This window comes from Pinus tabuliformis, chromosome 6 (genome assembly GCF_031772625.1).
Source record: "Pinus tabuliformis cultivar Carrire ecotype Pingquan chromosome 6, CPIR1, whole genome shotgun sequence".
Lineage (NCBI taxonomy): Eukaryota > Viridiplantae > Streptophyta > Pinopsida > Pinales > Pinaceae > Pinus > Pinus tabuliformis.
This window is the reverse complement of record NC_142292.1, coordinates 811,749,762-811,773,648: the sequence shown is the minus strand read 5'-3', so window position 1 is coordinate 811,773,648 and position 23,887 is coordinate 811,749,762. Positions and strand designations below refer to the sequence as shown.

The 23,887-nt window shown below is 39.2% G+C and overlaps 1 protein-coding gene across 2 annotated transcripts in view; it reads left to right on the top strand.

Moving 5' to 3' along the window:
- Positions 1-23,351, top strand: part of LOC149261277 (actin-related protein 7-like) — a 423,641-nt gene extending 400,290 nt beyond the window's left edge. The window contains exons 7-8 of one of the 2 annotated variants that reach the window (XM_089421946.1): positions 22,185-22,291; positions 22,765-23,351. In XM_089421946.1, the coding sequence (XP_089278072.1) occupies positions 22,185-22,291; positions 22,765-22,882 (225 nt within the window). In that variant the 3' untranslated portion in view covers positions 22,883-23,351. Of the gene's footprint in view, positions 1-22,184 lie in introns of both variants that reach the window. The other variant, XM_089421947.1, reaches the window with a different exon arrangement.
- The last annotated feature ends 536 nt before the right edge of the window (positions 23,352-23,887 follow it).

Genomic DNA, 23,887 nt, shown 5'->3' with positions numbered 1-23,887 from the left:
GAATCAAAGATAGACACGGGGAAGAAGGTTAGGCTTTAGGTGTTGGACAATGGTTAGTGGGAAAATTGTTCTTATTTTGTGTCATTCTTGGGCCCTATTGTGGAGGTCATTCGTTACACTGATTCAGATGCTCCTAATCTTGGAGAAATCTATGAGACCTTTGATAGCATGTTGGGTTGTGTGAAGGTAGCCATTCAACAGAGGGGGCCCTCATTAGAGTTCTATACATCCCAGATTCGACCCATCATTCAACGTAGGTGGGATTGCATGAACACACCTTTCCACATGGCAGCATATGCATTAAACCCAAATGGTATGTTGAGAGACCTGGGAGGGTGCCTCCTATTGATGATCCTGAGGTAAAGACTGGCTTCCTAGATGCAATTGCAAAGATGTACAATGAGGAGGAGGGGGCAAGATTTCGAAGACAGTTTGTTCAGTTTGCATCTCTTAATGGCCCCTTCAACACACGTGGTGCTCGGGCAAATTGCATAGATCTAGCCCAAGATGACCCGATTGGTTGGTGGAGGATGCATGGGGATGGTGCTCCAGAGCTCAAAGATCTAGCTATGCGTTTGTTGTCTCAGATTGCTAGTTCCTCTGCAGCAGAGAGGAATTGGTCGCCATATAGCTTCATCCACTCTATTAAGAGGAACAAGCTTACCTCTAAAAGAGCGAAGACGTTAGTTGTTGTGCACAGTGCCCTCGTCTTGAGCATAGGAAAACACCCAAGTATTTGAAGGGACTAGCAACATGATGGGATGTTGATCCAGAGGATGATGCACAAGTAGATATGGAGGAGAGACTTGATGAGAGACAGATCATGTTGGTTGGTGTGCCACTTAGCATGTTTTACAATGCTAGTGATTTAGATTTAGATGGTGATATGGTTGATCTTGATTTATTCATGCAGTAGCTGGATGCAGAGACTAGCGGGGAATTACTTTGAGGCTTGAGCAAAATTATGCTCGTTTATATTTTGATATGTTGATGTTCTTATGATATTTTGACTCTATAAAATTTTGACTCTTGATGTATCAGACTTGATTTTTATAATTCTATAAAATTTTGACTCTTGATGTATCAGACTTGACTTTTATAATTTTATGTCAATATTCAGTGTTCAATATTCAATGTTCATAGTAGGAAGTGGAACATCAATATGGTTTAATCATAATGTATGATGTATGATTATAAATTAGAATTTTAAATTTATATGATAATGATATTCATATCAATAATCATGCTTTGCAGCTTTTCAATTCAAACCCAATTGTCATAGTGGACTCAATTTATAAATTATATTTTATATTTATAAGTTTTTAAGACGCTAACTTCCCCCCACGTTTCCTAAAAATTGGTGGGGAGCTTTTGCATAGGCCACTCCCGCTTATCCTCGCTCCCTCGCCCCCTCGTTCCAGAACCTTCGTGGAACATTGCATTTAATCCTCTAAAACCACTTCTAATCTATGCAACTAGACTGCCGAAAAAGAATCCAAAAGTTGGTGGTGGCTCACGTGATTGGGTCTGCAATATTTGTGGGCATCACTTTGTTGGCAGCTATACCAGGGTCAAGCAACACATTTTGGCTATTACAGGTAAAGGAGTCAATATGCGTCCCTCAAAGAACCTGAATTCAACTCAAAGAGAGCAACTTTGGAAGCTAGAAAGGGCAACCATTGGAAAATGATTGTTTTCTAGCAGACATGTTGATCCATCCACAAATATTTCTCCATCCAGTGCTTCATCAAAAAAGACAAAGGTTTCTACTGGTGCATCTCGTTCTTGTGCAATGGGTGGTACAATGTCTGGGATGTACAACATTCTAGATTGAGATGACACAGATGATGCAATTGGCAAATTTCTTTTTGCCAATGGAATTCCCTTCCATGTTATTCGTTCTCCTTATTACAAGGAAATGGTCTAAGCAATTGCAAGAATAGGGCCTTCATATGTACCACTCGGAGAACATAAATACGAACAACAATTTTAGATAGACAAGTGTCCAAAATTAATGTGCAAAAAGAGAGAATGAGACAAACATGGTTGAGGTTTGGTTGCTCTAGTGTTATGGATGGATGGACTGACATCCGAAAACGCCCACTAATCAAACATCATAGTGACATATTCAGAAGGTCTATTCTTTTTTAAAGTTGTTGATTGTTTTGCAAAGTGCAAGGATGCATCTTTCCAATTTGAGCTTCGTCGAGAAGCTATAGAGGATGTTGGGCCTGATAGTGTCACCGGTAGTGATAGATGCAGCAGCAGGTTATTGATTCAAAATAGGGATTAACATATTTTTTGGACTCCTTTTTGTGTGCATGCAATCAATAATGCACTGAAGGACATTGGCAAGATTCAGTGGATATTAGACTTGGTGATAGCGACAAGAGATGTGCAGATGTTTATCTGCAACCACCAAACCTCCTTGGCTATGTACAGGGCTCACACAAGGAAGGAATTCCTCAAGCCCGCTGATACTAGATATGCTAGCTATTTTATCTAATTGGAGAGAATGCTAGAGGTACAGGCACCTCTACAATCCTTGGTTGTGAGTTCAAAATGGGGAAGGTGGTCAAAATCAAAGACAGACACGAGGAAGAAGGTCAGGGTTCAAGTGTTGGACAATGATTAGTGGGCAGATTGTTCTTATTTGGTGTCATTACTGGGCCCTATTGTGGAGGTCATTTGATACATTGATTCAGATGCTCCTAGTCTTGGAGAAATCTATGAGACCTTTGATAGCATGTTGGGTTGTGTGAAGGTAGCCATTCAGCAGAGGGGGCCCTCATTAGAGTTATATACATCCCAGATTCGACCCATCATTCAGCGTAGGTGGCATCGCATGAACACACCTTTGCACATGGCAACATATGCATTAAACCCAAAATGGTATGTTGAGAGACCTGGGAGGGTGCCTCCTATTGATGATCATGAGGTAAAGAATGGCTTCCTAGATGCAATTGCAAAGATGTACAATGAGGAGGAGGGGGCAAGATTTCGAAGACAATTTGTTCAGTTTGCATCTCTTAGTGGCCCCTTCAACACACGTGCTGCTCGGACAGATCGCATAGATCCAACTCAAGATGACCCGATTGGTTGGTGGAGGATGCATGGGGATGATGCTCCAGAGCTCAAAGATCTAGCTAGTGTTTGTTGTCTCAGATTGCTAGTTCCTCTGCAGCGGAGAGGAATTGGTCCACATATAGCTTCATCCACTCTGTCAAGAGGAACAAGCTTAACTCTAAAAGAGCGGAGAAGTTAGTTGCTCTGCACAGTGCCCTACGTCTTGAGCATAGGAAGACACCTCAATATTTGAAGGGACTAGCAACACGATGGGATGTTGATCCATAGGATGATGCACAGGTAGATATGGAGGAGAGACTTGATGAGAGACAAATGGGGTTGGTTGGTGTGCCACTTAGCATGTTTCAGAATGCTAGTGATTCAGATTCAGTTTGTGATATGGTTGATTCTAATTTATTCATGCAGCAGTTGGATGCAAAGACTAGCGGGGCATTACCTTAAGGCTTGAGCAAAATTATGCCCGTTTATCTTTTGATATGTTGATGTTCTTATGTTATTCTGGCTCTATAAAATTTTGACTCTTGAAGTATCAGACTTGACTTTTATAATTTTATGTCAATATTCATTGTTCAGTATTTAATGTTCATTGTAGGAAGTGGAACATCAATATGGTTTAATCATAATGTATGATGTATGATTATAAATTAGAATTTTAAATTTATATGATAATGATATTCATATCAATGATCATGCTTTGCATCTTTTCAATTCAAACCCAATTTTCATAGTGGACTCAATTTATAAGTTATATTTTATATTTATAAGTTTTTAAGACCCTAACGTCCCCCCACATTTCCTAAAAAGTGGCGGGGAGCTTTTGCATAGGCCGCTCCCGCCTATCCTCGCTCCCTCGCCCCCTCGTCCCGGAACCTTGGTGGAACATTGTCACATATACTTTAAAGTGTAGCATCTCACTTGTATTGGCAAGTGCTCATTGTAGGTTGCTTGTAAGGGCTAAGACCCACATTGTTTTCTGTCTCTTTCTCATCACTTGGGTTTCTTGATCTCCTTGGAGTATCTCAAAGCATCTTGAAGGTCTATTGTTAGGGTTTCTCTCTTGGGGATTGGAGATTAAGGTTTTGTGATAAAACCCTAGGGTGAAATTTTGAAGAAAAAGACGAGAGGATGTTTTGCCTTGGAGAATGTGGAGTGATTCTGGCACATTGGATCTTCTTGCTTGCTAGAGTTTTGTTCATTTTCCCTAGCTATGGTTTGTAGAGCTAGTAGGATTTGTACTATCCTTATGAGAAGGATATGGTATGTACATGTAATCTATCTTCAGCATATTAATGAAATTTTCAGTCGTCCAAAACTTGTGCAATTTCCATATTTGATTTTCAACTATATTTTGTCTTTATGAATTGTTATTTATAACCATATATGTTTTGTTGATTTGAAATAAGTAAAAAAGAAATTATTATGTGATTTGACAATGAAGTGAAGAATACTGGGCACTGATTTTACTATTGTCATACTGTTTTTTGTACCATTGCTATTATTTCCATAGAAGAGTATTTTTAAATCAGGTTGTTGGCTGATAAGTTGTCCTAAAAGGGATGAAACTTATCCCTTTGGTTTTGCATCGTTTCTCCTCAAATTGTTGAGAAGTTTGGAAAATTTGGAAGTGAAACATTGTACTCTTTCCCCTATTGTTTTGTACTTTGTTTTACAGCAGCCCTAAAGCTAAAAATTCACAACACTAAGATCTAGGAAACCTAGATTGAATGGAAAACTTTTGTTTTGCAGTGAATTTTGAATTTTGAGAAATTTCCAAAAGAATATCAGATGCACAAGTTAAGATTATCCTTCAAAGTCTCCTTGATGTATATATAGGTGACAATGAGGACTAAAAGGAAAACATAAGGTCACATAACCATAATTAATATGATGATGATGAATGAGGTTATGGTTAAAGGATTAATAAATTTTAGCCCTTGGTGACTAGGAATTTTCTCAATATTAAACCTAATACATTTTATTGTGTAAAATATAACTTTCCTATATTTACATCAACAAGAAGATAATAAGAAATCACTAAGGTATATATAATGAAATTTACCCTTAAATTTACATCAACAAGAAAATAATAAGAAAGCAGAAAGGTATATATAATGAAATTTACCTCTAATTTGGCATCCTTAATCAGTAGTGATCCTTCTTCCAGTAGCTGAATACATATCTCATTTCTCCATAATTGGCAAGAAAGCAACCAAAAGGACTGACTTCATTCTTCAGCACATATTTGTAGCAAAGTTTCAAAAGAACACATGATGCTGAATTTCTCAAACAATATGATATACCAGCTGGAAAATCTCGAATCATGGATTTGGGATTCCCCATCAACACTGCCCTGCAATATAGATGCCCCTGAAGAATACTAGCTAGCTGCAACCAAACCTGTTCTGAACACAACCTCACAAAAGAGCAATCCCATAAATATGTTTCACTATTTCTGCCTTAAGACAAGAGAGATAGAATGCATCTGAAAGGCCACTCTTAGCCAACCAATCCTTGTAGGGGAGGCCCTGATGGATCACCAACCAAGCAAACACATAGAGCTTATAGGAACTTTGCACTGACCAAACACCATGCAATTTCCACACCCAACAAAATCAGCATCCAAAAAAACCCACCAAGCATTCAAAACTAAGCCTAGCTTGCCTTTGACGCAAAATGCAGTCCATGTGAATCACACCAAGTCAAAGGGTAACCAAAACTCCATCCCTGATTGCGCCAAAAGGGTCTTGGCCTATCAATGTTCATTTGAACAGATCGTCCAGGATGGGCCCAAAAATCTACAAAAGAGTTAGCCTGTCCACAGGAGATAATGCAAACTCTTGTGGCACCATTCGGTAATCCTTTCAAGAGCAAGAATTGGTATCCCACAAAACTCTCCAGAAAAATATTTTCTTCCTACTATGTTTCCTTGCCTGAAAGCAAGGAAGATTAGAGACACAAGTGCCTTCAAGCTCCCAACTCCAAATCAGCCTTCTGACCATATTCCTCACTGCTGGGCTGCTTGATATGTGCCAATGAACCAAACCTACCACCTTCCTCTACACTACCCAAATATTTGTGAGAATAAAAAAGCCTGCATTCTGGAAATTATGTGGAGTAGATATGTGGTCACATAAGCCAAATGGACCCCTAGTTTTACCAACATATATATATATAATGGTACTTTCCATGCATCTAACCACTCACTTAGCTGCCAAAATGCCCCCCTAAATCACAACATCTATCAAATGAAAGCCACTCTCATCCTTGGGCATAATGCAAATATCCCAATTCACCATGCACAAGATTTGCTCCAATCAATCAAACTGGGCCTTGCTAGGAAGTGAACATGACCCATAATAAATGTGGGAAGCCTAAAGGATTCTATTCACAACAACCAATATATCTACAAAGGGCAGATCCTTTTACCACTAGCAGTAGCAAGAGGCGACTGGGTAGCGCGCGGAATTGTAGCAGGGTTTACTAAACTGAGCACACAAATTATGGGACCACTTAACTGGAGGCTAAGCAAAAGCAATCACAATGCAACAATAGAAAGCCTTGATATTAGAACTTACTTCTTGATCAAATTCGAAGATTATTGAACAGCAGATCTGAAGTGGGTTTCTTCTCCTCAACCAAACATGCGCGCGCAACTATGACCTCTCTCCACGGGTCCTCAAACGCCTTTGCCTTACAGTTCCAAGTTCTTTTGGATGACAGAAACTGTCCTTAGACAGGCGGCCCAGTAGGCTTCGATATTAATTCAAAGATCAAAATTACAAAGCTTGAAAGATTACAATACAAGATCAAGATCAAGAAGCACTCTATCCAACCTTGTGGGCTTCTTTCCATTGATCTCTCTTTTATAACTTCCTAAAGGAATCTAAACCTATCTAAGATATGACACAAAGGGGAAATAATTGAGGGTCCTGTCGGCATTTTCTTTAACCGACGGTGTCTACTCAATCTTTCCAGTACAATAATTCTACCAGTATCCTTTCGGACTTCGGTCAGAATCATAATCATCGTCATCAGAAGACAGTTGTCTTTCAAAGGCCTTTTGCTCAAGCATCTTGAGGTAGTCGTATTCCATCATCTTTGAGTACTCTTTGTCCCAATTGATATCATGCGGATCCTGTGCATCTGCATATATGTCCTGAAAAGTAGATTCCTCAATTTTACCTTTTCCTTTGGCATCTGTTGATACTGTTTCGTTGTTGTTTAGAGATGCTTTTGATGTTTGTCCTTGGTCCGGATTTACTTTTATTTTGTGGAGGTTTTGTTGTTGTGGGGTAAACATCACTTCTTGCTTTTCCCACTTATTTAGAAAAGGTACTGGGTTGATATCAATATCTAGAAAGGAATCTTTAAAAACTTTCCTGAACGCGGGAGAAGGCTGAACTGCCAACTCAATACCATCTGGAAGCTCCCACTTAAAGATCTGAAACATGTTAGTGGAAGTTTCAATTGCATGTTGGACCCATAATCTACAGTTTTCATTAATGTATGCTTTTGATTGCCATCCCATTTCAAAAATCATTGAAGTACAGATTTTGTTTGACAGCAGTAAACTAATAATATGAACTACATTATTATTCCAGTTTCCTGAAATAATGCTTATTGTGATTAGCGCTGTTTGATTAACCATGAATCTTAAAACTTTTGGTTCGCCTTGTAGTTCATCCAATTGCTGTAAAACCTGTCGCTTCTCTGTTAATTTCAACATCCCAAATTCTTTGAACCAAAGAGCCAGCTGTTTAATCCTTTCGATATTATTACTGGTCTTGATTTCTCTTGTTATCTCATGACAGAAAACCTGTGAAAAAGGATTTGGAGAAATACTTTCTCTTAATTGTAAACTCTGGTAATCCCAAGGAGATGAGAAAGTCCTTAGATATTGCAGGGTTCTCTGGACGCACTGAGATGTCCTAGTAGATGGCTTTTTCTTGCAGAATCCTTCTTTAATCTCCCAATCAGCAAAATTTTCAAAAATTTCATATTGGGGAAAGGTGTCATTGGGAGCATAGTTTTCATCAAATCTTTGGAGAAAAGATGCTTCAAGTTCCTCAAAAATATCAGGAATTTTTAATGACAAAAGATATTTTTCTAAGTCTGCTTTAATTGGAATAGCTTCTAAATCCAACATTTGAGCTCCTGTATATATGCTTAGAGCAAAGTCTATTCCTCCAATTAGCTGATAATAATTTAATGCTTTGAGGATCCAAATCATATTGTCAGTGAATTGAGAAGACCATAGATCTGACAAACTTTTGAAATAAATCTTTACCTTCATGTTGGGCAAAGGGTATACCTTTACCAAATCAATGTCTAGGCCTAAAGACATACCAACATTTTTAGACTTCCATGCTTGGCATCTTCGAATCCACTGATTCCTCCTCAGACACAGACCCACAATTTTCTTGATTTCTTCTGTCAAATGATTTGCATGGCTTTCAAGAAGCGTGAATCTGTCTACAAATGTGCTGAAACTATCATCTTGGGGGCCTTTTCCTAGTATTATAAAGAAATTTCCTGGTGTTGTGACAAAAGCTTTATTCATATCACTAGTTAAAGAATTTGCTAAAAAATTAGAATTGCCTGGTATCCATTCAACATCAAAATCAAATTATTGAAACCAAATCTACCATGAGAGCAATCTTGCTCTAGCAAGCTGTCTTGAAATTTTGGCAGACAAGAAATTCTTGAAATTCATAGAATCAGTCCATATAAGAAACTTTACTAGTGCCAGATATAGTTCAAATTTCTGTATCCCATTAAAAATTGCTAAAGTTTCTTTTTCAGAAATAAAATAATTCTTTTGACTAGGAGAGAATTCACCTGAGGCATATGCACAAAGTTTTTCTTCTTCCTTTCCTTCTTCATTCTCCCTTTTCTCAAAAAGAACTGCTGCCCAAAAACTATCAGAAGCATCAGTTTGTAAAATCAGAAGTCCGTCACCTGGTGGTTGTAATTTTGGAAGTTGCTGACATTCTGATTTAAGCTCTTTAACTGCTGCAGTAGCTTCTGCTGACCATCCTTCTCTGAGATGTTTTCTGATTGGGGCTGTTTTTTCGAACAACCTAGGAATATATCTGTGAACATAATTTAAGACACCTAAAAATCTCTGAATTGTTTTAGTGTCTTTTAATTCATCTGGAAACTGAGACAATTTAGTAAGAACATGGGGCTGCATTTGTATTTGTCCATTAACGACATTGATCCCCAAAAAGTCTATACTGTCTTGAAACAAAACCATTTTCTTTTCTGAAAGGACTATACCATGATTTTGAACTTCACTCAGAAAAATCTCTAAATTCTTGAGATGTGTTTCAAGATCTGGACTATGTACAAGAATATCATCTATATATGTTACAATAAAATCATACTTTCCAAAAATAAAATCCATTCTTCTTTGGAAGAATGCAGGGGCATTTTTTAGGCCGAAGGGTACCACCTTCCACTGGTAAAAACCTGCAGGGCATGTGAAGGCAGTTTTATGCCTATCTTCTTCTTGGATCTGTATCTGATAGTATCCAGACTTCATGTCAAACTTGCTGAATACTTTACTGTTTTGAATCTTTTGCATAATAGTTTCTGGTCTCGGCAAAGGGTAATGAAAACCCTGAGTGATAGCATTCAGAGGTTTGTAGTTAATTACCATTCTAGGCTTACCTCTGACTATTTCTGAATGGTTTCTAACCAGAAACGTTGAACAAGAGTAATGAGACATACTAGGTTCAATAAGATTCATACTTAGCAGCTCACTTATCTGTCTCTTGATTTCTTGTTCATCTGTGGGGGTGCATGGAATTAGTTTTCCTTTGACTCCATTATCATGTAGAGTCACTATTTCTTGCTTTGGGCTTTCTACTGTCCAGAATTGTTGAGGATTGTTTGAGCAACTTTCTAACAATTTATCATGCATAGAAATCTGCTTAGCGGACCAATTTTGATCAATGCATGCCTTTTGTTTATTCTTTAACTCCATTCTTTTTTCATATAATTGTAAAACTTCTTGCCAATTATTGGAGTCTTTAAGAGGTTTTCTTGCTCCTACTTTCTTTTGACTATTTTTTTTTCGTGCTTCAGATTTTGCCATAGATAATCTAGGCACAACAATAGCCTTCTTTTTTAAATTAATTATCAGCTTATCTTCGCTGATAGTGACTGGGAGCACAGAGTTAATAAAAGGCATTCCAAGCATTAAACTAGCAGATGGATCAAAATGTTGAATAGCAGAAATTTTTACAATATTCCCCCCAACTTTCAAAGAGATGTTATCAACATAATGTGTCAATTGAACAGATCCCCCAATTGTTTCAAACACAAGAATATTTTGGAGTGGCTTCCAAAGAGATTTAAACAAAGATGGCCGAGCCAGATTATTTGATCCTCTAGTGTCTATGAATGCATCAACATTTATCCATTCATTTCTGACTTGGACTTGTACTGGGATATAAATGAGACTATTTGTTTTAATGATCTTTTTTAATAGAGCTTGCTCTTCAATTCTATTGTTTTCGGGAATTTTGAAACTTGTAGAAGCAACAGTATTCTTTTGATAAGGATAGAAAGAATTTAATTCGGGCAAGACTGTGATCGGTTGCTTACCTGTTTGTTGCAAGCTTTCAGAATCTGACTCATCATCTGAAACATCATTGGTGTCTTCAGTTTCTTCTGTCTCACTTTCATTTGATTGATCACTATAATGCAATTCTTCAGAAACATCATCATCAGAACAATAATTACAAATATTCATCTTTTGTACATTAGCTTGGCCATTATCTTCATCTTCTAAAGCTTTTGTTAAGATATATACATCAGAAACTTCGTCTTCTGAATCAACTAAAGACCAATCGTCCTTGAATTCCTCGATCTCAACACAAGCTTTTAATTTAGAAGAGGAATTATTAGGACATTTGCGTGCAAAATGGCCTTCTTGTTTGCAAATGAAACAACAATTGTTGTTTCTTGGTTTCTTTCTCTTTTTCAAAAATTTGAATTTTCGGAAAGGCTTCCTTGGGTTGGAGACTCTTTTGGGTCTAAATTTTCCATACCTTTTTGTTTTCTTCTTCTTTTTAAAGGGTGTCCAGGGTAGCATTGTTCTGCAAACATCTGAACTAGGTGTAATATCGTGTGCTTTCTTTTGCCAGCACAAATACTTAACCTTTTCTGTACACCTGAAAAGAAGATCAACCCAATATATTTGATCTATTTTCTTATTCTGTACATCTAGATCTTTCATAATAAGATCTCCTAGATTACCTGGAAGTTTAGACAAAAATTATATTTTTTTAGCAGTGTCATTAGAAAGATTTGCCTTAAAGACTTTTGCCATGAAATATTTACCAAACTGATCAAGATATTTTAAATCTTTTAGTTCCATATGGCTTAAGTCTATTATCAACTGTTTTTTCTCATCTACTGGCTCTGGAACAAATTGTGTTTTCAACAAAAGTTCTAAAGTGGCCAGTCCTGCTTCCATGACTGCTCTTCTTTCCTCATCGGATGGTCCCATCCACCAATCATATACAATGTCGGCCATTCTTTTTTCGGCTAGGACCATTATAGAAAATTATCTAATTTAGTGGTGACCTGCATCTAATACAGAGCACTAGTCCATATCTAGATTGATGCTCCTGGATTGGATGAATTGTCAAGATCTAAAATATACCCACTAGAATTTGCAGCATACATATATTCTTCTACACGCGGGTATTTAGAGACTTCTTTCAACACATGAGCTTTATTCTGGTTGTTTATAGAAGGTAAAATAAAGGAAGGGAATTTAGAAGTTGCTTGATCAAGAGTCATAATTTCTTTCTTAGAAGCAAATTGTTTTTCGGCTTTGTATGCTTCTTCCTTTGCCCTGGTCAATTTTCCAGAGGTTTTTGAGGTTGACTCTTCTGCACTAGTGGCAGTTATTGCTTCTTCTGTGTCTTCCTCCTCTTCTTCTCTATCCCAATAATTGGGAGTGCTCATGTCAAATCTGAATTTAGGAATTTCTTTGACCCTTTTCTTCTGTCTTCTTCTCTTCCTCTCTTCCTTTTCGGCTTTCTCAGACTGTTGCTCTTCATAGAGCAGCCTAATATTTGCATTAATCAAATCTGATTGCTGACCTAAATCATCAAGGACATCTTCAGCATGTGCACACCAAGTGGTGAGATAATTCCCTATCTGATAGACCTGGTCAAGATCAGTAGGATTCTGGGAATTATGTTCTAAGAGTGGTGCACAATCAGCTCTTGTGGGTGGTTGTCTTGACTGAGATGAAGAAGTACAAAACTTGGTTTTTGGTGGCCATTTTCCTCCTTTGACGTATCTATGATTGGCATACTGGAATTCTTCTACAGGTGGGATATTAGACACATATGTACGGAACATCTTATTTACAGCAAGAAATGGCTTCTCTTCAGGAATATATAACTGATCTGATGGAGTAGATACAGTGGTTTCTTTTGATGGATGACTATATACATTTCGTGAAAAAGACTTGCAACCACTGGTTGATGGTTGCTCAGACTCTGAAATGGCTGGTAAAACATGCTTTTGTGGCATAAATATTGGTCTAGGTATTGAAGATCTATCAGGTAATATGCGGACACGACCATCACTTACAGACATTCTTCTTGTTTTATTTCTTGGAGTGTCTGTTGATGCTAAAGATTTATATTGAATGTACCAGTCACTGGGAAGGGCTTCTTTGTCATAAGGAACACCTTCTACTTGAGCATTACTGACTCCTACGGTTACACAATCTTTTAACACTGGTTGCTTTAGCTTGGGATGTACAGTGTTTGTGAGTTGGAAAGATGTTTGGACTAACACAGAGAGATATTCACTATCTTCGACCATCTCAAGACCTTGGACTCCAACTAATAATTTCCAACAATCTTTTAAATGAACATCAGACAGACTGATGGAATAGTCTGGATAAATGGTACCATACTGACAACCTAAGGATAAATTTCCTAATATGGTTCCAATGCGAGCATGGTCATAATTCTGGTGACGGGTGTCAAAGACTTCAGATATACATGGAGTATTGAGTCTGTGGCGAAATAGTGGGGCCAGACCTATCCTTATCCCTCCAAAATGCAAATAAGCAAACTTTTCTCTTGAACATATTTTTTGAATTTTTTGATTTCATCTTCAGAAAATAAACTCAAACCAACTATCTGTACAGAAGGACCAAAAATCTTAATTTTCAATTCAACTTCTTTCAACCAATTTTTTCGTGATAGACTAAACATAGATGGAACCTGATAAATTTCTTTTGAACTCAAAATAGGTGGGTTCCAGCTCTCGGGATCGTCGACTCTTTCATGTTCAACATGATCACTTTCTATTGAGCATGAATCGACTTCAGAAATAGTGCGTCTATCTATATTAGAGAATGATCTTAAGAAGTTTGACATGATTTTAATATAAACTAGACCAGAGATTGACTAAAGCAGCATTTATCTAATCAGCTATTGTATAACAACAGCTTTTCGAAGGCTTCTTGGCTGGCTTTAGACTCTGTCTGTAGTTTATAGACTCAAGATTTGAACGGGGCTCTGATACCAAGAGGACACTGGGTAGCAAAAGGCGACTAGGTAGTAAGAGGCGACGAAACTATAGCAACAGTGTAGCAGGGTTTACTAAACTGAGCACACAAATTATGGGACCACTTAACTGGAGGCTAAGCAAAGCAAGCACAATGCAACAATAGAAAACCTTGATATTAGAACTTACTTCTTAATCAAATTCGAAGATTATTGAATAGCGGATCTGAAGCGGGTTTCTTCTCCTCATCTTAAGATTATTCTACAATCATTCAAGACACCAATCCCAATGGCAACTGGATAGAGCCAACACCAAATGGAATACCAAAATATCTCACTACAACACCAAGTTGAAGAAAATTCCAAGTGGTTGGAATAACAACAAGATGAACAAAATTCTAGGCGGATGGAATCCAAGTATGTGGTTCATCAACACCAACCAACTTGAAGTCAGTGTTGTGATCATTGACAGTAGCCCTAGAAGCCTCATAAAAGACTATTAAACAATCTCTAGTAGCAGAAACTATTGATTTGGGGTAGCATCGAATGTGTTCTAGCCATGAAAATTGGTGGAGATGCTAAGGCACATGAGATCTCGAAGACCCAGAAATGGTTTGGACAGATTGTACCCGGTTTGGAAGATATTAAAATAATTAATATTTTTAAAGGAGTTCTTAAGTCTAAACTTAGGAAAAATAAAATATTAATGGGTATTAATATAAAACTGGGTTAGAAGGGTCCAGAAGTCATGGATCAAGCTAAATCTGATCTTAGTCGTTGATTAGAGATTTAATCTCGGTCGTTGATGGACCAATGAGAAAAGTATAAGAAGAGGCTTGAGGGTCAGTTGGAGAACACACCAAGAGAGATCAAAAATTCGATTTTCTTGGGCAGGGTTTACTGAGGAAATTGAGTGAGTAATCTGAGTTGCAGCAAAGGAGCAGTGAATACATAGCAGAGAGGCGGAGTTAGTACCAGAAGGATCAGCGCAGAACTAGGAGAGGTTGACGCAGAGCCAGCTAGAGGCTACACAGAGGCATCCAGTGGCCACGCAGAGGCAGCTAGGAGCTGCGCAGACCCAAAGAGGGCCAACGTGTGAGATGCAAAGGGTCTAGGGGCTGACGCAGAGGCTCCAGAAGCTGACGCAGAGCTCAGCGAGGTTGACGCAGGGCCTAGGGGCAGCGCTGGGAGAATTTCGTGGGACAGACTAAGCGCTGGGGAGCTGGATAGGGTGATGCAGTCCCTATCAGAGTGATGTAGAGTAGCAGACGCTGTATTGTTGCTGTGGGATCGTTCATCCGGTGATTTAGCCAGAATATCTGTCTTCAACTGAGAGGTACTACTGTTGAGGGCATTCTTTGTTGGGTGAGTCATTTCTGGCACCCAGGTTGTATTCTGAAACAGTATAATAATAAAACCTTTTGAATAGCTGCACCAGTTTTCCCGCATTAGGTTTTTCCGGGGACATTAGTAAAAAAACAACAGTGTCACTTGTGTGCTTGTTTACTTTCAGTTGATGATCTGTATGTGTTGATAATGTACTTGTATTTATTTTCAGTATTTACATGGTAAATAACTTGTTAAGTAATTGAATAAGTGGGAAGAAATAAATCAGATAGTACAGGAATAATTTCTAACGGGTTAAATGTAGAAATTCTAACATGGTATCAGAGCATTGTTGCAGATCACAGGATCACTGAAGGTATCAGCCAAGCAGAGCAGTAGCAGTAGAAACAGCTGTCCCTAGTGACAGAAGTTGTTCCTAGAAGAAAGCAGCAAGGAAGGAGTGATGCAGAAGGTCTACGTCATCAGTTCGAGCCAAGAGGAGGATCAGCGTAGAGGCAGAGAAGAGCAGACCTGACCTACGCAATGCCCGATCATCTTTCTCAGTGAGGAAGGATCGACGTTGTGGCCAAGAGGTGTAGATTTTGTCGGTGTCGGGATTGCACAGAGCCTAGAGGCTTAGTCCTTCAAGTTGTTGAGGTATAGGAGGCTGCGGATAATTTGCAGAGCAAAGCTGGTGGGGCACTGTGGTCAGAACAGTACCTAACAGGGCAAGACCAGTGGGGAGGGATTTCCAGAAAGGAAATTGAGACTCAGAGGAAGTCGAATCGAGGACTTCCAAGAGGGAAGTAAAGAGACTCAGAGGAGTCAAAAGAAGAGCAGCATAATGGCCATGAATGGACTGAGAGATCGGGATAGGTTGGACGAAGCATCCAACTTTGTAGTCTGGAAGGCCAAGATCTTGTCCATTCTAGACAAATATCGCATCAAAGACTTCGCCTTGAAAACAATAGCGATCCCAGTTGACCCAACTGAAAATGAGAAGTACGAGGAGGCAATGGCCAGGGAAAAGTGTATCATCCTTGATGGGGTCAAGGATCACGTAGTGTCACATATTGCCGAGAAGGACACAACAAATGAGATGTGGGATGCCCTGAAGAAATTGTTCAAGCATACTTCTGTGCAGAGGAAGATGTTACTTGAAAATCAGTTGTGGTCATACCAAATGCAGAAGGGAGAGCAGATAGATGTCTTCCTCAGTGGATTGAAGGAGATATGTGACCAACTAACTTCCATAGGGGCCATGCCGGATCAGGAACTGATGGTGACGACCGCATTGAGCGCAATCTCAGAGGATTGGGAGGTATTTGTCTAGAGCATATTGGGCAGGTCGAGCCTTCCAGATTGGGAGGAACTTTGGGCGTCTCTTCGTCAAGAAGAGATCAGACGAGTGACTAAGGGGTCAGAATCAAGAAGGAGGAAGAAGAAAATGTGGCTCTTGCATTTGCGGGAAAGCAAGAGAAGAGAAAGGACCTCTCCAAGGTCAAGTGCTTCCATTGTGGGGAACTAAGTCATTTTGCGAACCAGTGTCCTAGGAAGAAGAGCAAGGGAGAAGCTTTTGAGACCAAGGCAAGCGCTAGCGAGGGTGGAAAAAGAATTCGAGGAGGATGACGATTGTGCCATGAGTGCTCATGCGCCACTTGAGAGAAAGTGGGGTGACATCGAGTTGTAGTCAAACACACTACAAGCGATGAGGAGCAGGATCCTTGAGGTACCCAACCTCTTGGATTATACCTTGCTATGGGAGCCCTGAAGAGGAGTAGTAGGACTGGCAGATGTTGGTAGAGATGGATGCGAATGGAGCGACAGAGAGTGCTACAGTGCAGGAGTCCCAGGACAGCAGGCTGCAATAGTGCGAGAATCACGTGAGTGTTGCACCAGTGCAGGATGGCACATAGAAGTGTGCAACGGTGCAAGATGCATGGAATTGCTGCAGCAGCACAGAGGTCAGTGGAGGCAACACTTGTTAGTGGCAAAGGGAGCTTCAACATCAGGAGTGTCTCTAGCCTGATAGGGATGTCAGAGTTGGGTGGATCAGTTACTTACTTCTCGATAACTAAGTTGCAGTGCAGCAGTTAGCAGTGGCAGTGTTGTGGGCAACACGGCGCAGCGTGAGAAGGGGATGCAGTGCAAATGCAATGTTGGGTATATGGACCAGCAGCAGCATAGATGCAAAGGGATCTATTGTACGGATGCAACAACGGTAGTAGCAGGGCCATGGGCAGTAGTACAAGATGCAGCAATGCAGAAGATGTTTGGCGAGGAGGCCTAGCATCAGCACAGGGACCGATGCTGGATGATCAGAGTGATACTCAGTGAGGAGTATTACTAGAGCATAGTCATTGCTAAGAGGGAATGTTGATTTGGGGTAGCATCGGATGTGCTCTAACCATGAAAATTGGTGGAGAGGCTAAGGCACATGAGATCTCCAAGACTCAGAAATGGTTTGAACAGATTGTACCCAGTTTGGGAGATATTAAAATAATTAATATTTTTAATGGAGTTCCTAAGTTTAAACTTAGGAAAAATAAAATATTAATGGGTATTAATATAAAACTGCGTTCGAAGGGTCCAAAGGTCATGGATCAAGCCAAATATAATCTTAGCCGTTGATTAGAGATTTAATCTCGGTCGTTGATGGACCAACGAGAAAAGTATAAGAAGAGGCTTGAGGGCCAATTGGAGAACACATCAAGAGAGATCAAGAATTCGATTTTCTGGGGCAGGGTTTGCTGAGGAAATCAAGTGAGTGATCTGAGTTGCAGCTGAGGGGCAGTGAATACATAGCAGAGAGGCAGAGTTAGTACCAGGAGGATCACCGCAGAGCCAGGAGAGGTTGATGCAGAGCTAGCTAGGGGCTACGCAGAGGAAACCAATGGCCACGTAGAGGCAGCCAGGAGTTGCGCAAAGTCAGAGAGGGCTAGCATGTGAGACGCAGAGGCTCCAAAAGTGACACAGAGCTCAAAGAGGCTGACGTAGGGCCTAGAGGTAGCGTTGGGAGAATTTCGTGGGACAAACTGAAAGCTGGAGAGTTGGATAGGGTGACGCAGTCCCTATAAGAGTGACACAAAGCAGTAGAAGCTGCATTGTTGCTGTGGGATCGTTCACCAATGATTTAGCTGGAATATCTGTCTCCGACTGAGTGGTACTACTGCTGAGGGCATTCTCTGTTGGGTGAGCCATTTTTGGCACCCAGGTTGTATTTTGAAACTGCATAATAATAAAACCCTCTGAATCGCTGCACCAGTTTTCCCACATTGGGTTTTTCCGGGGACATTAGTCCAAAAACAATGGTGTCGCTTGTGTGCTTGTTTACTTACAGTTGATGATCTGTATGTGTTGATATTGTACTTGTATTTATTTTCAGTATTTTCATGGTAAATAACTTTTTAAGTAATTGAACAAGTAGGAAGAAATAAATTAGATAGTACAAGAAGAATTTCTAACGGGTTAAGCTTAGAAATTCCAATAGAAACACACTCTTGCTTAATGATCATGGACAAAAATGAGTCATTTGAAAAATGGTTGTTCACAATCTCATCACCCCCTAGCAAAGAAATACCTCTAAGATGACCTTGCAGGCAAGCTGACTCTAGCAAATAACCAAGGGCATTTATAGACAACATATAGAGATAAGGCATAAATGGACACCCTTGTTTGAAAGACTCATGAAGGTGGACTCATCATAGGCTTTGTAGAGACAATCTTTAGGAAGAGGGCTCGTTGACTAGCCCCCCAAGCCCACTCTATGGCCTTCCAAGTTGATAACACTGTATCCAAAAGAAACCACCCCTGCATAAATATTGCCAATTGTGGTGAACAATTTCCTGGCTAAATCCCAAGCTATCATAGCTAATACCTTACCCTTGATTTTATAGCCCACACTCAACAAAGTTATTGGATGCCACTGTAGTATACCTAGGGGGCATAGTATGGGGCAGTGATTTTAAACCTGGCCGACTCGGAACCGACTCGGCCGAGTTGGTACTAGTTGGTCAAAAAAAATTTGACCCGGCCATTGAACCAGTTCGGCCGACAAGGTTAATACCGAGCTGACCGAGTTGTTACACAACTCGGTCGGCTCGGTATTCACTCGGCCGAGTCCATATCAACCCAGCCGGGTTACATACAGTGGCCAATGAACCCAAAAAATAGCTTTTTAATTTTTTAATTTTTTTTTATTTTTGGGGACTCCTTGGGCTTCCCTGTCTGACTCTGATCCCTAGTATTGATATGCTATTCATGGTAATGTTAAATTCTTAAAGTAAAAGTGACATTCTCCTTAGTCTTCATTTTCATCCTTTTACTTAAATTTTTAACATTACCATGAAATGACTTAGGATGTTTGAGAGTGGTTCTGGCCTCATTGGATTTCATATGGAGAAAGTAGAATTTTAGATTTCATTCAAAATCCAGCAGACTTATCAGTTTTTTAGGATTTCAGGATTGGGGGATTGCAATGTTTCCATTGAATTTTGTCATGTATTAGGGTATGGAACATGTATTTAATCAAGAGCACCAATCCCTCTATGTACCTTGATGTTAGTGACATTGGTTGTCGAACTCCTCCGAGATTCGCTCCCAAACCAGGAGCTTTTGAAAATGTCGCTCCCACTCCCTGCTTTCACTCCTGCTCCCAAGTAACACTGAGCCAGATGATGTTGGCAACTCTAACAGTAGCCAGTAGTACTGGTCACAAACTTTTGTTGTAGAGGCCATTTCTAGCCTCCTTGGTTATGTGTTTTTGTTTTGATCTCTATATCATCATCGTGTATATATTGGACAGTGCACTGGGTGCCATTTTGATATAATGGATATATTCATGAGCCTACTTTGATCATATGTTGTCTTCTATCTATATTCTAGCGTTGTGTGTTTGGAAACATGAATGAAAATATTTAAAAGTATGTGTTTTTATAAAAAATAAATATTTAATGTATTTTTTACAACGACCGAGTCATTGAAATCGAGCCGGCTGAGTCGATACCGAGTCGGAGTTGGAGTCGGAGTCGACCCTCAGCCGAGTCGGAGTCGGAGTCAGAGTTTTAAAACATTGGTATGGGGTACAGAGGGAGGTACCCAAGGGAATAATGTAATAATGGGATGGGCCATAGTAATAAATAAAGTGGTTAACCCGTACCATGTAAGGGGCCACAAGTAGTTAGCAATAATGTAATAAGCCCATTGTATTAGATGGATGGTATTGAAGGAACCATGCTAATGACCCATGGTATTGTATGTATGAGGCCTTTATAGAGGCTAGAGACTCCCCATTGAGAGATGTCAAGGAAGATTGTATGAACATGCATATGGCTTGTGGAGTGTCCTCCTTCCTTGAGTGAATGTATGGTGTTGCCCTACCTCAAGGGTTTGATCAATAAAGAAGCATTTCTATCTATTCTATCTTATTATTTATGGGTATATTTGTATTCTCATATATTTATGGGTTAGATCTATTACAGCCACCCACCAATAGCACTTTAACAATGTTCTTTAGAATAAGCTTGATCAGAGTCTTAGACCCTAATTAAGCAACTTCTATAAGCTACCTGAAGAGAAAACCTTGTAAGTTTGCAAAACTCATACCCTACTTTATCCCACATTGCCTTGTAGAACTCACAAGGCAATCATCAAGTTGGGGGGATTTCCCATTTTGTATCGAGGAAAGGGCAACAAAGAACTTGTCATCAGTGAATCCATATCCAATCTATCTTAATCAACAGTTAAAGATCTATGAGAGACCACACTACAACGAGCATCCCTAGCAGCCACAACTGAATTTGACAAAGGGTAAGAAGAAAAGGTATTTTGAAAATGCTCATTAAACATACCTTTGATCTTGATCGGGTTCTCCTTTAGAGACTCATTAGCTTGGTGGAAACCAAGCACCTTGTCAACTACCACCTTCATTACAAAATCAAAGAAGAACTTAGAGCCTTCATTGCCCTCTTAAATTCACTTCAATCGGGCATGTAAGCCCCTCTAGAAATGTACTCCTCCCTTTGTACCACCAATTCTAGCGGATTGATTCCTCCTAGAGACTAATGTTATGCAAATTCTCCTTCAAAACAATATGAACCTACTCAAGCGTCCATTTAGCCCCTTGAAGTTATCTCCTGCATTTACACACAATCATGTGTCCCACCCTCTTATATCCTTCACATTGCGATGAATGGCCGCCTCCCACCATGACAACCATCATTTGTCTTCCCTAGGACAGGGTACAAGGTTCCACACATGATGCACAAGAGCACAAAAGTCTAGAGAATCCATATGAGAGGCATTCAACTTGAACAAGGACCAAGTTCTAGAATCTGCAACATGACCTACTAAAATAAAGGTCAAACGGGGTAGGTGATCCGACTTTGTAACAGTGATCAACATGTGCATTGGACATGTTACCCTATGGACCATAATCCTAATCTAGCCTCACCCATAGTCCAACCCTTTTTTCCTCCCAATTGTTTATTAATGCTGAATAGTCACTTTGTGCTTCAACCACCCTTGCTTCACCAAACCACAATCCATTGAACCAACTTTCCCTAGCCCCCACTCTCCCACTTAATCATGTTAAGTCTCCACCAACAGTCCCTTTTGCATCCAGCAAATAGGACTACATCCACTCCCAGAGATGACTGGAGATCAAACCACTGTTTGACGCATAAACTTTATAAAATCCTGGCAGTCTCATTATGGCTAATGTTTCCTCTTTGATGATCATAATTTTGTCTAAAATGGATTTATAGTCTATCTTACCCGTTTTTAACCTCCTCTCATTTATGTTTGCCCTTTTTTTTTTTAATTCATTGTTCTCTCTTGAATTTCTTTTAATTTAGGCTCAATTGGACGTAGTAATCACTTTTGTTGGGCCTAGAACGGGAACAATACTTGAATTATGTCTTCAGAATCTTAGGAATATTTTTCCAGCTGTATTGGGTCAGAGTATCTGAGAATGAGTAGTTGAGATTGCAGGAATGAAACTTATATCATTAATAAGTTCAGTATGCTGCTTTTTGCTCCCAGTTTTATTCACCTAATTGTGGACAATTTTTTCTCAAATATGGAGTAAAGAACAAAGGAAGGAGTGAATATTTTAAAGACGTTTGAGGAATGACCAGAATCTCTACCTCGTTTATTTATTGATGTATATGATGGGCTTCGTAGCAAAGATTGATTTCTAATCGTTGACATGGTTTTTCAAATCAGCCTCCTGAATATATGTCGGAGAACATGTTGAGGAACTCGGCTTGGATTGGAGGTGCTATCCTGGCAAAAGTCGTCTTCCCTCAGAATCAGCATATCACAAAGGCAGAGTATGACGAATCTGGCCCAACTATCATTCATAGGAAATGCTTCTAAAATAATTTATCTCACATATTCAAAGGATGTTGTTATTCATGTTGCTGGGGAACACGTTGAAGAATTCGTCTTGGATTAGAGCTGTTATCTTGGCAAAGATTCTTCCCTCTGAATCAACCTGTCAAAAAGGCAGAGTATGACGAATCTGGGCCAACTATTATTCATGGGAAATGCTTCTAAAACACATGCATTCAAAGGATGATATTTTTCAAGTTGGCAGCAATCACATTTTCAGGAAATTAAAGATGAAACCTGATGAACTTGGAACCTTCCTTTTGGATGAAGATCTTCCTACCCTATTGTCCCTTTCTCCAGTCTTCATTGCTAGGTTATTTTGGATGTCTTTTTTTTATGAGTTCAACCGTATTCACATCATTCCTTCTCTTCGGTGAAATGGTGATTATGACTAAATGTAAAATGTTTGCAGCAAACACAGGTTTTCAGTATTTTTCTGTAGAAGCCCATTTTCGAAACATCTTCTAGCAAGTCTGCACTATGGTGTTCATCCATGTAAAGCTTTTATTTTATCTTCAAGTGAAGTTTGACATATTCCCCACTTAATCAGTTGTTTCATTGGCTGCGAGACATCTTTTCATTGAGTTTGTCAACAAGGGCAACGCCTTCGAAACTGGCTGGTAAACTTTGATCTCTAAGTTCACCGAGAGAGAATGTAATGAAGGGGATCAGACTACCCATCTTTGTCAAAAGCCAGTTACTTCTCAGTGTCCCTGATAACGAGTCAAAATGACAATTAATGTCTTCCTGGAAAGATTAAAAAAAGTTGAGCAAGTGGAAAAAGGTAGACGACCGGATGTCTCTTTGGCTTGTTTCTCTGGGCTGAATCCATTTTTTTCAACATGTAAATTATGTATAAAATGACCATTTACTTGAGCATACATGCAACTAAAGTGATAGCTTTCACTGATTGGGATATTCATCTCTTTGGAGATTATTCATGTATGTTTTACTATTCGTGTGCTTTAACGCATGTTATAAATGTTTCTTCTAGTAAAAGCATGCATGAATGCCTTACGAGTGGATTGAAATTGCCCAAATCTAAAGCGATGGATGTTCATTTGGTGGTGTAGCTAACTTCCAAAGTCCTTCCATGAAAAGCCTGCTATTTGTATCTCTTCTTTATTTAACTAGCCAAGTTCATGACTACGTAAAATGGTTAATTTTGTTAGTTTGTAAAATCGAATGCTGTATTAACCTGGGATCCATTAATTTCAAATAAGTCATTTTACTTTTGTTTTGAACGAACGCTTCCAAGTTTGTGCCTTTAATTGTGATCATTGTGTAAAATAAGATGGATATTGATTGGTGGAAAATAAGAAGGGTTTATTGTAAGAGTGAAAATGAAAAATTATGAGAATTATATATATATATATATATATATTTTGTTGTTTCGTAATATTTTACTAGGTAAACATTCGAGCATTTTTTTTTAATCAAACTCAGTTCCTGGCATTCTCCCTGATTATTCGATGTAAGAAACAAAAGAAAATATCACTTATGTCATAATAATATATCCAACTTTCTATATTACT